The sequence below is a fragment of the Scleropages formosus genome, chromosome 3 (assembly GCF_900964775.1).
Source record: "Scleropages formosus chromosome 3, fSclFor1.1, whole genome shotgun sequence".
Lineage (NCBI taxonomy): Eukaryota > Metazoa > Chordata > Actinopteri > Osteoglossiformes > Osteoglossidae > Scleropages > Scleropages formosus.
Genome location: NC_041808.1, coordinates 15806390 through 15819779, shown reverse-complemented (window position 1 = coordinate 15819779; position 13390 = coordinate 15806390). Strand labels below are relative to the sequence as shown.

At 41.3% G+C, this 13390-nt stretch overlaps 1 protein-coding gene across 8 annotated transcripts in view; it reads left to right on the top strand.

The window, feature by feature from the left end:
- The window catches only part of fggy (FGGY carbohydrate kinase domain containing), a 97303-nt gene that overhangs the window by 66600 nt on the left and 17313 nt on the right, over positions 1-13390 (top strand). For all 8 annotated transcript variants that reach the window (XR_003797546.1, XM_018753415.2, XM_018753413.2 and 5 more), the window contains 3 exons: positions 4326-4429; positions 11310-11417; positions 11654-11715. Coding sequence is in view for 7 of the 8 variants with exons in the window: in XM_018753415.2 (XP_018608931.1) it covers positions 4326-4429; positions 11310-11417; positions 11654-11715 (274 nt within the window). In the remaining variant the exon portion in view is untranslated. The remainder of the gene's footprint in view (positions 1-4325; positions 4430-11309; positions 11418-11653; positions 11716-13390) is intronic.

Sequence of the window (13390 nt, the reverse complement as noted above, 5' to 3'; positions counted from 1 at the left end):
TTTGCACTGCCATACATTTGATATTCCCAATACTTTTACGTGGGAATTGTCTGTTAACATGTCTTCTGCTGATTAGTTAATTAATGTTATGCATTTTCTTAGTAGATCCATTAAACAAGGTTGACACATTGCGATGTACGTATTAATGGATTATCTCATTGTCATGTTGCTTTTGTCATCATCAAAGACTGTAGTCTCCAGGGTGACTGCTTGGTCACTGGAGGAAGAGTAAGGTTAAGTTATCCACTAGTTCTAGCATCTCTTTTTTGCAATATTTACTTCCCACGGGGTACTTGTCGGATTTTCTGGAAAGAAGAACATCAGTATAAACCATAAACCATTTCCTGTGCTTTGGCAGGAATTGGAGGACTTTTTGTGAGAAACATTGCATCATATCCACTTAGTAATTCCATGCTACTGTACTCCATCACAGCACCCTTTTGATCATAACTCTATGAGAATGCTGGGTGATAGCGTAGCAATTCGGTGCTAGCGAAAAGCATTTTGATCTGAAATTGGTTTGTAATACGGGTAATGTGACAGAGCAGCAAGAGAAAAACAGAAAAATGTGAAACGCATAATATAGTCTCCGAACCATTTTGCACCCCAGGGGTTTTCAGTAAGTTACCACTCCTGCTATCCCCATGTGACATATGACCCTGTGAATTAGTGCTGGGGTCTGGGTGTCTTCTGGAAAGGTCTGAGGCTGAACAGATGCTCTGTAGACATTTCCCAAATTGCCAGCAGGGTCCGGGCTCTGTCTACACAGTGACTCGCTTTGTGCCTCCTGCACTGCTGTAGGGAAACATAAAGTCCAACACATATTCCCAAGGGTGCTTACAAAGAGTCAGCAAATTCCTTCTTTTCTTCTAATCAGACTTAACCATTAGTGCTCAAACCGTGACTAGTTGCCCTCTCCTGGCCTTGGAAAGTGTCCAGAATGTTGAAACCTGGCAGTTTCACCCCATTTACTTCTTATGTTCTACAGATTTTAATAAATCTAGCCGTGTAGCTGGAGTTCCCCTCATTTAGCGCCATATGTTCCACCAAGTGATATCTTTTAAAAAATACAGTATAGTCTATGTAAATTTAACTGTTAATCCATGTTAATTCCTTGCTGAAGCTCCTCCATACCAAAATTCTGGATAATTTCCATCTTTGGGACTTTTTAAATTCATTACATTACATTTTACATTTATTCGTTTAGCAGACGCTTTTATTACATACTCTTACATAGACTTAGCGTTCAAAAGTTCTGGAATTACCAGTGTCATCTGCTACAGTGAAGACTCAAACTTATCCATCCATAATTCTCTTTTTCAGTCATCCGCCATCCAACGTCTGTGTCTTTTTGTCCATTTTCACCTTTTCTTTGTTCTTGCCCACTTCTTCTTTGAAACTGCCTCTAGGGCCAGTTTCCGGAGTTCTCTTTTCACTGCAGATGACACTGGTATTTGACATTTTTGCTGTTTAAGGACGCAGCCAACTGACGGCCTGCTTCTCGAACTACATGCTCTGATGTACTTATCCTCTTGTGCAGTTTCTGATCTGGTTAGATCCCATTTGCCCTCTTTACTCGAGATAGTAGTGGAGACATTCGTATGAAATCTTCAGTTTCTTGGCTATCTTACAGATGAAATAACCTTTATTTTGCAGAATAACAATAGACTGATATGTTTCTTGAGAAAGCTGCCCATTTTTTCACCCAGAAATGAACTTTAGGAGTGCTGGTAACTGCAGCCCAAGGAAACACCATTTACTTGCTTTCTTTAACTGAATAGTGGATATCAGCTATGCTAACACAATTACAAAGGTTTCGCTACCATTAGAACAATTGCCATTAGGACACTGGAGTAATGGCTGCTGAAAATGGGGCTTTAGAGTCACATGTGAATCATAAATTATAAATCATTAATTTCAAACAGTAGCAGCCATTTGCAACATTAGTAATGAGGTCTTAGCTATATTTTTAAGTCAGTTTAATGGTACCCTCATAAAAAAGTATCAATTCTTTCAAAAACATGAAAATTTCATGGTGATTCCAAATTTTTGAACACTAATATACATTGCTTTCAGTTCTTTTTTCTCTTACTCCTTCGTTGTGGGGTATCACTTGTGTATTATTTATGTATTGATATGCAATATTTATCTTTCTATTTATTTATTTAGTTTAGATTGTAATCCATGCACATTTGTTATCTCGAAATGAATTGCACTGCCATTGCTGGTGCTGCAGGATTGTTGTCTTGCGCCAACTGGTTATAGACACACTGCTAATGCTTTACTGAATGTCACCACTGTAGGCAAGTTGCTCTTAGTAAAACTGACATATAATTACACATGCTCCACACTTTAAACAGAAGGATTAAGGAGGGCTTAGCTGTGGTTTCAGAGAGCTGCATATAACTCATACACCATTTCATGCAACCAGATGATTCTGACCTGTCTTAGCTTTAACTGGCTGGGTAAAAGCTGTCGCTGGAACATTCTGGGATGGGTGATACATGGCTTTCTATCACAGATATAGTGGTTTGGAATGTGATTCCATTTCCCCTCTGGCCTTTTTGTGAATTTCCAGCACAGACACATTCGTCTCTTTCCTTGTCTTGGTACATATTCTTTCTTCTCCTGTCTTTCTTTGAGTTAACATACATTAGTCTTTTATATTTGGTGCTTGTGATTAAAAGTTTTCACAAAATTTTGCAAAGGAATGTGTGTTTCGTGTGTGCAGCTCAGAAACTGTAGCGGAAAAGATAATAGAACACTATAAAAATCTAGTGTTTATTCGCATTCCCATCAACTTCCATTCTTACGGTTATGAGCCATTGTAATTTTTGTATGTACTCTGAGATGTGCTAAATTGATTAGTATTTCAGATCACAGTGCTCTAGGTTGTGTTATTTGGTTGTTTTTTTTTACCAGAAGCTTCTTCCCTGCTGACAAATGTCTAGCTCCTTTGCGGCTGAAATGTTACCTTTTTAGATAGATTTAATTTTTGCAGTAGAGGATTCCTGGGAGGAAGGGCTTTATTTTTCTCTACTGGATCTAATTAATCTACTGTATGAAGCCTTTATAAATCCAAGATCTATTAATAATCAGTGGTAATTAAAAATTACTACTTAGTTTTAATATGCTGTATACTTAGAAGCTAAAACTTGCTCTAATATACTCAGGTTTGTTTCTCTGCTCAGCTTACTACATCTTTCTCCTTGTTGTGCTCCCTTATCATTTCCAGATTTTTCACTGGGAATCACTTAAAATAACTAATAATGGAACGTTAATTAATAATGTAAATAGTGTATACCCAAATTGAATTCCATATTAGTTGAACGAACAACTCTTCTCCCATGCACGTGTGTGAGGGGGTATTTGAATATGCTCATCTAGTCTATATGTTTTGTTTCTTGACATTAAGTTGAAGGGTGAGGTTTGTAAATGTTCACTTGGGGGTGTAAGGGTGGAATCTGTTGATCCTGGACAATGTTGTCCTCCTGGCTTCATCTGATTTGACGTTTAGCTTGCACTCCAGCAGTTCACTGCAGAGTCAGCACTTCCAAGTCTAAGGTCATGGTCCACTCATGGAAAAGTGTGTGTCGTTCCTTCCAGGTGAGAAGGAAAAATCTGCCCCTGTGGAGGTGTTTGAGAATGTTGAAATCTTGTTTATGAGTAATAGAAGAAGGGAATGGGAGATTGAAAGGTGGACTGTTGCAGCGTCAGCAGTTTTCCAGGCACTGTACTAATCTCTGTGAAGTGAGAGCTAAATTTTCAGATAAATCTTTGTTTACCACTCAATCTATGCCCTGATTCTCACCTATAGCCATGAGCTTGGAAATCCGGGAGAGTTTTAAAGTAGAACCGTTGTTCTTCTGGACTGAGCGGATCCTGCAGTGGTGGTTTGGGTATGTCGTAAGAATGCCCCCCCGGACGACTCCCACAAGATTTATACCAGGCTCATCCCATTTGGAGGAAACCCAGGGCAGACCCAGGACACGATGGAGAGGTTATATCTCTCTGCTAGCCTGGGAACTCCTGGAGAACGTCCAATGTTGGTAACAAGAATGTGTGAGCCCTCCTCTCAGCTTGCTTCCACAGTAACCCTCCAAAACACAAGTGGATGGAACCTGAACTGAACTATATGGTGTATTGTAGATACTTACAGGTTTAATTACATATTAGCTGAGCGAAACAGCTTTTGCTTTTTAAAACTTTTTTAAAACGTAAGTTTTAATATGTTCTGCGTCTGAAATGTCTGTGCGTTGAGGAATATGTCTCATCGTACAAATGGAAGTTTTACTTGTTTAATGCAGAAAAGTTCTTGTCTTCAGGTGTAATAGGTGCAGATGTGAAGGGCCTCTCCCTACCCTGTGAGGATCAGCCAATGACGTCCCGTATGGCTGTTGTTTGTGGAACATCATCTTGCCATATGGGGGTAAACGTTCGACTCTTTTTCTTTATTAGTAGTATTATTTTGTTATTTACTTATTTACTTTTTTTTCCTTGTCAGAAGCTTTCATCCAGGACTCTTAAATGATCATTATAAGATTATGCTACTGTGGTACATTTTATGGAACCTTTTTTTCCACATCTTATGATATATGCTGTAAACTATGTTTGTTTGTTTAAATTCATTGAGCAATTATATCTTTACTAGACTCAGATTCCTAAAAAGCATCTGATCATATACTGTAATTTGAAATAAAATCAATCTGCAGTATATCTTTACTACTCTCATCCACTAGTGTTTCACGCTACCGTTTTAAGTTTTCATTTTGCGTCCTGCTGTCACTGAGTTCTTTTCTTGCAATTAGGGTTGAGAGCGGTGAAGAAAAATGAATTATTTGTGTTATTCTGAACCTTTGCTGCAAAGTGGATGGTAGTCTTTTGTGTTTTTTACACGGGGTAGCAGTCATAATTTGGTTAAAACGACTAAGGAAATCTGACACCTTGAGTAATGATGATCAAAGGCAAGAACAGCAGCATAACCAACGGCAGAAACAGGGACAGATTGTTGAGCACTGTGACTTTCCCTTGGGACCTGAGACAAGAGTGAAAGCCTACATCACATCACTCCTTCATCTATACTGTAACAGCATGACATTACTGCTGGTATTTTGGCTTCATCTGAGAAACCAGCAGGTGGCATAGTGCCTAAGGACACAAACTTGTAACTTAGAAGGTAGCAGTACCCTTGAGGAAAGTACTCAACCTGAGTTGGTCCAATAGATGGGAAATGAAATCCAGTGCATTCATCAGTCACCTCTTTCTGCACACGGCTGAAAAAGGTCATCCTTTGATCCCTGTGGACCGCTGCCAACTAAGTACGCCTTTGAAAGGGGATCCAAGGAGATCAAACTGGCTGTTGAGGAACAGGGATGAAGCATCTGTTGTGGTTTTGGCAAACTGCATGTGCGTACAGGGTGTGGCACAGCATACACCTTTTGTCAAGTGTGAACCTGATGTCCACAGCTGGGCCTGACTTCCCCATCCCACCCCCACTCACCCACTGCTGCTGCTCCCTTCTTCTCACTCTCAGGTGCCTCTTCTCACACTTCCAATACCCTATTACCATATACCACTGTATGCCTAAGAGCAGGAACAATAGTAATGATTTGGCTTATCCTACCATGCAGTGTCAGGATTTCTGAGGAAGGCTGTCATGCTTGGACAAACATTTATTTACATTTACCATTTCATTTTACCATTTACCACCCTTCCAGAAGCTCTGTGGCCTTATTTGCTCAAAAGTTTACCCAGTCTGCTGAGTTTCTTTACTGACTCAGGTAGTCTTAACACAGCTTGAGGCTTCTGTGCTTCTAAAGACGTATCATTTGGGTTAAGAGCCTTGTTTAATGGTGACATTGCGCTCGCTTATTGCCACTCGCACACTTGTGTTCAGAGGGCTTACACTGTTTTTATCAGGCTTTCCATTTTCAGCATAACAGAGATTATTCCTATCAGTTCCTTACTTAACATACCACGCTGAGTCCAGACCTGCTCACTATGGGTGTTGCTGTCGGTTTGCTTCCCTTGCTCAGGGTGTCTGCTTTTGTCCCCACCCTCATTCTTTACTAAATCAAACTATTCAGTTCTAAATTTTTCTAACCTTTGTTTACATATATGCCTTTATTTAACGTCTCAGTGTACACAAGTATTCTTTGGGATTCCATGAATATTTTCAAGAGAACATTTGGGGCAGGATAACATGGCAGGTTATTAACTCTGGAATTTAGAAGACTGGTAAAGTGGAAAATGGCACTAGTTCAAGCAACAAAGCACCTTTATTTTGACAAGTACCTGTTGGAACCACTTTGATCACATGGCTTTTTAACAGCGTTCAGCAGTTTCTTTCCTGCCTTAACCCATTGTTGAGTTTTTTTTCTTCAGCATTTTTGAATTTGGTTGAAGGCAGAGAGATATCTAACAATCTGAACTTGAACAGGATGCAGGGTATGTACTGTGTAGGCTGCTTTGTGGTCCAACTTTAATGAGAATTAACATTTCTTAATGACTCTTGAAGCGCTAGAAACTATAACTGAAGCACTCAGTGTATCAGGCGAGGTGGTTCTTTGAAGACTTCCATTGTTCAGACTTGCCTCTCCATCTCAGAGCTTGATGGGGGGCTTTTGTTCAATCGCTCACTGTACATTCACTATGCAGCCCAGTGACTGTGGGAGAGGAAGATGGAAAGAATTCATTTAAAGTAAGCCTAGGAGCTTGACAGCTGTTTTTTTTACCATCCTCTGCTGAATGCTGTGTGGCTTGAAGATCTTATTATTTTCATTATTTCGGTTTTGGTGCGCCTGCATTTTTCCAAGTGAATATATCGATATGAAGTGAGGAATAATAAATCAGGCCAAAAGATTCAGGGTCCATAAAGAGCTCTGTTGTTTATGGTGAAAATGTCCTTTGGTTCTTACCAAAGCTAAAGGGAGAAGGGGGCTTCATGGTCCCTGGTCCCATGGTCCCTCCATGGTGCCTGTCTTTAAGCCCTGGTGGAATGGGTGCCACAGTTAGCTGGATTTTTATAGCCATTGAAGTCCTTGTGGTTGAAGTTTGTGACATTAAAGAGCCCTGGAGCATCTCCACCAGCTGTTTTGGTGGCCCCTAACAAAGGCATTCTGTGCTGTGAGCACGTTGCAGCTGGCTGCACTGACCCCCCTTGCTACAGGGTGGTTTTGGTGCAAGACGCTGGGGTTTCAGTAAGCTGGCGTAGGATGAAAGCTCTTTATTGTATTTTTTTGTTTTTAGTTTTATGAACAGCACTGGGTCACAGCAACATACAGGCAGAGACGGTATACAGAGAAACTGCAAAAACATCCACATATATAGAGCAAGGGCTAAAGGTCAAAGGGTTCCAGTATTTCACAGGTATAATCACGTACAACTGTCTAATATGTTCCAGAAGGGTGTCCAGACGTTCCAGAAATCTTCTGAATCGTCATGCAGATCAAAAGTAAATTTGTCGGCTGCAAGAAATTTAAACACTTCAATCATCCACGTATTTACAGAAGGAATTTCAGGTAGAGACCATAGCATTAAAACACATTTCCTTGCCAAGTAGTATGAGTAATCAAATTACTTCTTACTTCACTATAAATTCAGAAAAAAAAGAATTTATATTGTGATTTAACAGCATAAGGGTACAAATTAAACTTTGTCAGAGGTTTTTTGACGGGTTAAATGAACTCATTTCAAGAATAAATATATCAAAGTGCCAACAACGGCCGTACATTTAAACACAGCTGAAATGTCCCTGGGAACATCCTGTGAAGACACATTACAGTAGGTTCTGTGAGTGAGCCTCAAGTTTTGTTCCTGGATGCTGAGGGAAGTAGAGAGAGGGAAGACTTTAGCACAAATAGATGACCATTCGTAGTCACTAAAAGACAAGTCAAGGTCATGTGCCCATGCTTTCCCCAAGCATGGTAAGAACAGTATGAACACTTGTTTAAATGGTATATAATTGAAAGATCTTACCCCTGGAACTGTCTGGTACAGTGAGCTGTTTCTCATCTTCTGTCTATTCTCCCTTTCTAGGTCTGTAATATTATATTTTTAATGCCTGTTTTCTTAACTGTTTGATCTCATATATTCTGCAGGTTCGCAGTGGTGAGGACTGTTGAGATTCTCACTGTTCCTCTTACTGAATTAAGAGCAAATTACCTTTACATTTATTTATTTAGCAGAGACCTTTGTCCAAAGTGATGTATACCTCGGAAGGAGAAATATAAGTAATTCTGGAAGTTTGATCTGTGATTATTACCCAACACAATTCTGTGTTTTACTGAAAAACCTTAATGACGTATATATTCTGATTTTTAAATATGACCTCCACTATTATTTAGCTAAGTAATTTGGCTGCACCTATCGAGGAGATTAATAGATTTACGTAGTTAAATGGGTTTAATGCAAGTGTTTGAAATATGTGCTGTAACTCCAGGAAGTATTTGTGGAGGTGTTGACTGGAAATACTCCTTCAGCAGGCCACCTAACCCATCAGCACTCTGACAGGTGACAGGTAGGCAGTTGTGGTGGGAAGCACCATCGGGGGGAATCCCAGCCAAGTGTTCCTGCCACCCACTGCCAGCAACCACAGGTACAAGAGCCTTGCTAGAGAGCTGACTGATCTGCTTTAGCTAATGTGTGTAGGAGATCAACAGTTTTTGTGTCATTTAACCTTATTGGCTTTAAACAGTGTATCTCGCACAGTTTTACCAGATATCAAGTTCCTTTTCCTGAGAACATCATTTAGTTTGGGGGGGAGCGCCTTGCACTCAGCTGTGGGACTCTCCTGTGAAAGGTTTTCAAATTTTGCTTATCAAATCTGTCAGATTAGAAGGTCGACCTGATAGAGCCAGATGGAGCATTTGGCTAAGTTTCTTCAGTTAAGAGCATTGTATTTTTCCGGTGAAGCCACGGGACTGTTAATGAGCGCAGTGGGCCAGGACCCCAGTTCACTGTCTCGTATTCACATCTTGAAATGTGAGGTTTCTTTTGTGGTTTGCATTGTCATTGGTGTGTGTACTGGAGAACGATGCATTGAAGGGAAAAATATGTTTGCATGGTACGTCCTGCACATCTGCTTTATAATTGTGCGCCTACGCCCCGTTTGGCTTGCGCTGAAGGTTCACGGTCGTGTCAGAACAACATTGGCGCAAGCAGAAGTATTTGACGTTTCAGAAGAGGAGTGGTGAGCGTACTTAGGGCCAATGTGGTGGTGTTTTCTTGAAAGCAGATGCTTAGAGCAAGGGTGGAGGGATGCTAGAGATAAATTGCAGGCCTCTGGGACTGGGCCCAGATGCTGCCCTTTTGCTGGGTTGGGAAATGTCAGGGTACAAATAGCCCCCAACTCCACCCCACCACACTTTTAAAGAGCTGGGCCCTGGCAGACATTTGAGGAGAGGTGCTGAACCGTCACCAAGCAGCATGCGAAAGTTAGAATAGGGTGACACCAGCCCCTCAAGCACCCCTCTGTTTTCATGATGTACAAAGTGTGACTCATGAGACAGAGTTCAGTCTGAGCAGTCGTTAATCATATGGCCTGTGGTCCCTGAGATGGAGAACCAAGTATGTGTCTTTGTGTGGGTGTAAGCAGTGACGTTTATGTGTGTGATTACGCAAGTACTATGTGGACTGTGTGTGCATTTTCTTGTGTAAATGGACGGATAAGTTCTGCTTGAACGTCATTTCTGTTTAACAGTCTAGTAGAGAACATTAGTAGCTCAATTCTTGTCATTTTCCAACTCTTTCTGCACTCATTCCTTCTATTATGGGTTCTTTTAGAAAAAGAAACCCCTGCAATAGCATATGAATATTGTAGCATGTTGCACTTTGGGTTCAAATGGGGCGAAGAAGGACACACGGATAGCGTTCATTGCGAATGTTTATCGGAACCCCGGCACACAGCAAGAGGTAGAGGCACGAACACAAAGAAATAATGCTCTGGGACCGGGGATCCCTTTTCCTCAGGAATCTGCATCTCAAGATAGCTTTCCCATTCTGATTAGCACCCCACTGGCCAACACACACACCCCCTTATATTCCCTGTGAGTCCCCACAATGGTTGAACACTTAATTCACATTTTACCCACAATTCAGCTATTTATAATGAACCCATTTTCCCCACTCAAATGTAACACTCTCCAGTAACACACGTCGTGAAAATATATATATATCCTTTTTCATCCAACAGGCTTTTTATTCTGTACAAAATTGTTGCCCATTATGCAGCCTTTTTACTTTCACTAAGTATTATGTACAGTGGCATTGCCATTTGTGTAAGACTCTTCTGTCGGATATTTTCAGACCGTTTTTCTCCTTCAGTGGGGTCAGTCTGACTATTGATTGAGTCCAGTGTATTAACCTTGAAATTACTGTGGAAACCATGACTGCTAGTGTGCGTACAACAAAGTTTTAATCTCACAATCAGTTGAAGATCATCTAGTATCAGACACGGACTAATAATGCTTAACAGTGGTAACAACAGTGTCCAAGTGCTTTGCAGAGAGAAAGACATACAGTGATTCAGCTTACTTTCTTAGTATCATAACCCTTAGTGAGCCAAATGATCAAAATTTCCCCTAAAAAAGGTTAAAAAGAAAGTGTAAAAGACATTGGTAAAATCCTCAAAGACAGAGAAAGATGAACTTGAAATAAAAAATGAAACTGAGAAATCATATTAGTCCAGAAATCAGTTATTTTCATAAGAACTAATGGTTATTTTATTCTCTTACAATGGGAATTTATTTAATATTGGGATTTTACAAAATTAATAAACCCTGTTTTGCCAAGCGTTGGTGTTCTGTAAATTATTGTTAAATACCACTACTAGATACCACAAGTCCTAACCATTCAATTTGATACACAACACTTTAGCATCCAAGTAAATCTGTGTTCATATGCTATGTCATGCCTGGTGTTGAATTAGACAAACTTTTTTAGAAATACTGACAATACCTAAAAACCTGGCTTAATACTGTCAATAAATGATTTTAAAGTCATTTACCCTCCGTGGGTTGAACTCTCTGTGAACGTCAAATCGTGACCCACCCGACCTCTGTAAATCCCCTCCACATGTTGCGGCCCCCCAGTGAAATTCTCAGAGGCATGCAGTAGAGTCAGGGACCTTCACACAAATAAACTACACACCACCTGCCAGAATGGCTGTTTGACCTGAAGAGGTGTGTGACATAGAGAGCTGTCTGTGTATATATGTGTGTGTGTGTGTGTGTGTGTGGGGAGGGGGGGGGGTCTCTGTAGATATAACGTATTTTCATTTTTCAAGCACTGAGCTCTCCCACTGATTTCAGATCAGCCAGCAGCCCCTATACGTGCCTGGAGTGTGGGGTCCCTACTTCTCCGTCATGGTTCCAGGCCTGTGGCTGAATGAAGGGGGACAGAGTGCCACTGGAAAACTGGTCTGTACTGTGTACGTCCTTCTGGGGCTCAAGACGAACTGAAACACAATAATATTCTATATCTAACAGTCATTAACTTGAGTGAATAATATATGAACGATTCACATTTTTACCAATGATTTCTTCTTGTTTTATTGTGTTGTTACCTATATACAATGGAAACTGGCACATTTGCCTGATACCATATGAGTCTGAAAGTACTTGAAGAAAACAGCCTCACCCATCGCTTGTTTCAGATTGACTTCATGGTGGAGGGACACGCCGCCTTCCCCCAGCTCAAGATCCTGGCAGAAAAAAGGTTTGTGTGTCTTCCTGAACGCCGGCTCTCCATTGAGCCGTATGAAGAGGCACAATCGGGCAATGATACAGATGGAAAATCAGGGCTTTACATTTTCTCTTTACCTTATTTCTTATGTCCTTGATTGATGATATTCTGCCCTAGAATCATGGGAAACAGTTTTGTTGGTCCACACTGGTTAATGTCGATCTCCATTTCTATAACGTAAAAAGTAAGGAGGTAGGAAATGATAAGGTAGGAGATGATTATCGTGAATGTGACTGTTGTGTTTGGGTGTGGGTGGTCTCTGTCAGAGCTCCGATTTGTGCCTGGCGCATTCAGGGAGACTGAGGTGATGGAGGTCAGTGTGGGAGGCTGTGAGGAAGCAGCACTGACGGCACAAGTCGGAGGGTTTTCGTTACTGTCAGTAGCCAAAGCAAAAGCCGCATAGTGGGTGGATGTGGCGAACCTGACGTTCTTCTCTAGCAAACGTCTGAATACCTTTTGTCGGAGTGACGCTTTGGACTTGTGGCACATTCTCTAATCCCTCAAACTGTGGGCCAATTACAGGCAGCAAAGGGTTAATGTGGTGGACTCCAGAGGGAGGCCTTGGGGAACTAGTTAGTGCCAGATGGGGGAGACATTAACAGATGCATAGTTATTATGGCAGCCTGGGTCTTTGCGGTAATGAGGGCTTGTAAACTCCAGCGCTGGGGCTAAGGCTCAGGTGATGTGTGCCCATTGGCTCCTTCCCAGCCTGCTGGGGGTCTCGGGTTTCAGGCCATTAAAGGCCTTCTAAGGATGTTATTTTGCATGGTTGTGCAGCTTAGCTACCAAGTTCCCTCTAATTTGTGCCTTTCTATCTGAATCACATTGTATGAAAGCAAGAAAAATTTACATCCACCAGGGCCAAATGTTTGCTTTGCGCCCCGGTGAACAGCAGAGCATGACTTTTCAACGAGGTCCTGGAAGACTTAGTTCATCGGGTTTTCCAGCTCTTGTTACACCAATAAAAGCTCAGAAAAGAAGTTAAATGGGTTCTCTTGACACAATAAGTTGAATCAGATGGTTCGCTGCCCAGCTAGGACAAAAACCTGCAGGACTATGAAGTCGAGAGCCTCGCATTAGAAGTTTGTTCTTCGAAATGAACCCCAGGAAAAATATACCTGAATATGAGTGCGTGTATGTATGGCTGCTAAGTTGTGTCTGCGGAACTTGCAACACTATGCTTTTTCTTAGCTGCCCCTCTCACAGTCGCCTTACGGAGTAGAATGTATTAGGCTTATTAAAAGTTTGTATATTTCCAGTGGTCGACATCTATCGGCGTGAATTAGCTGCGTTCGAAAAAGTCACTTTTTGAGTCTCTTTTTCTGTGAGTTCATTTTATAATTGGAATGATAAGAAGTGTATAGTAGAATAAAGATGAATTGTGTTTTTTCCTCATTCCAGAGACTGCAAAGTGAAAGTGTGCTAGGATTTGTGCATCCATTGCTTAGGTGCTTGTTTTGTGTTTTCTTCACTGGTTGGTAAAGCAGTGTGTGTGCCCCCTCCATTCTTGGGCCAGCAGGTGGCCAGAGCCTCGACCGCCTTTGGACGCCCTCTAGGATTCCCTAGAGGCCTTGTAGCTGTTTTATAGCGTGAATTGCCAGGCTGTCACGGTACAGTGTCCGGGCCGGGAAACCAAGCGTAGCTTCAT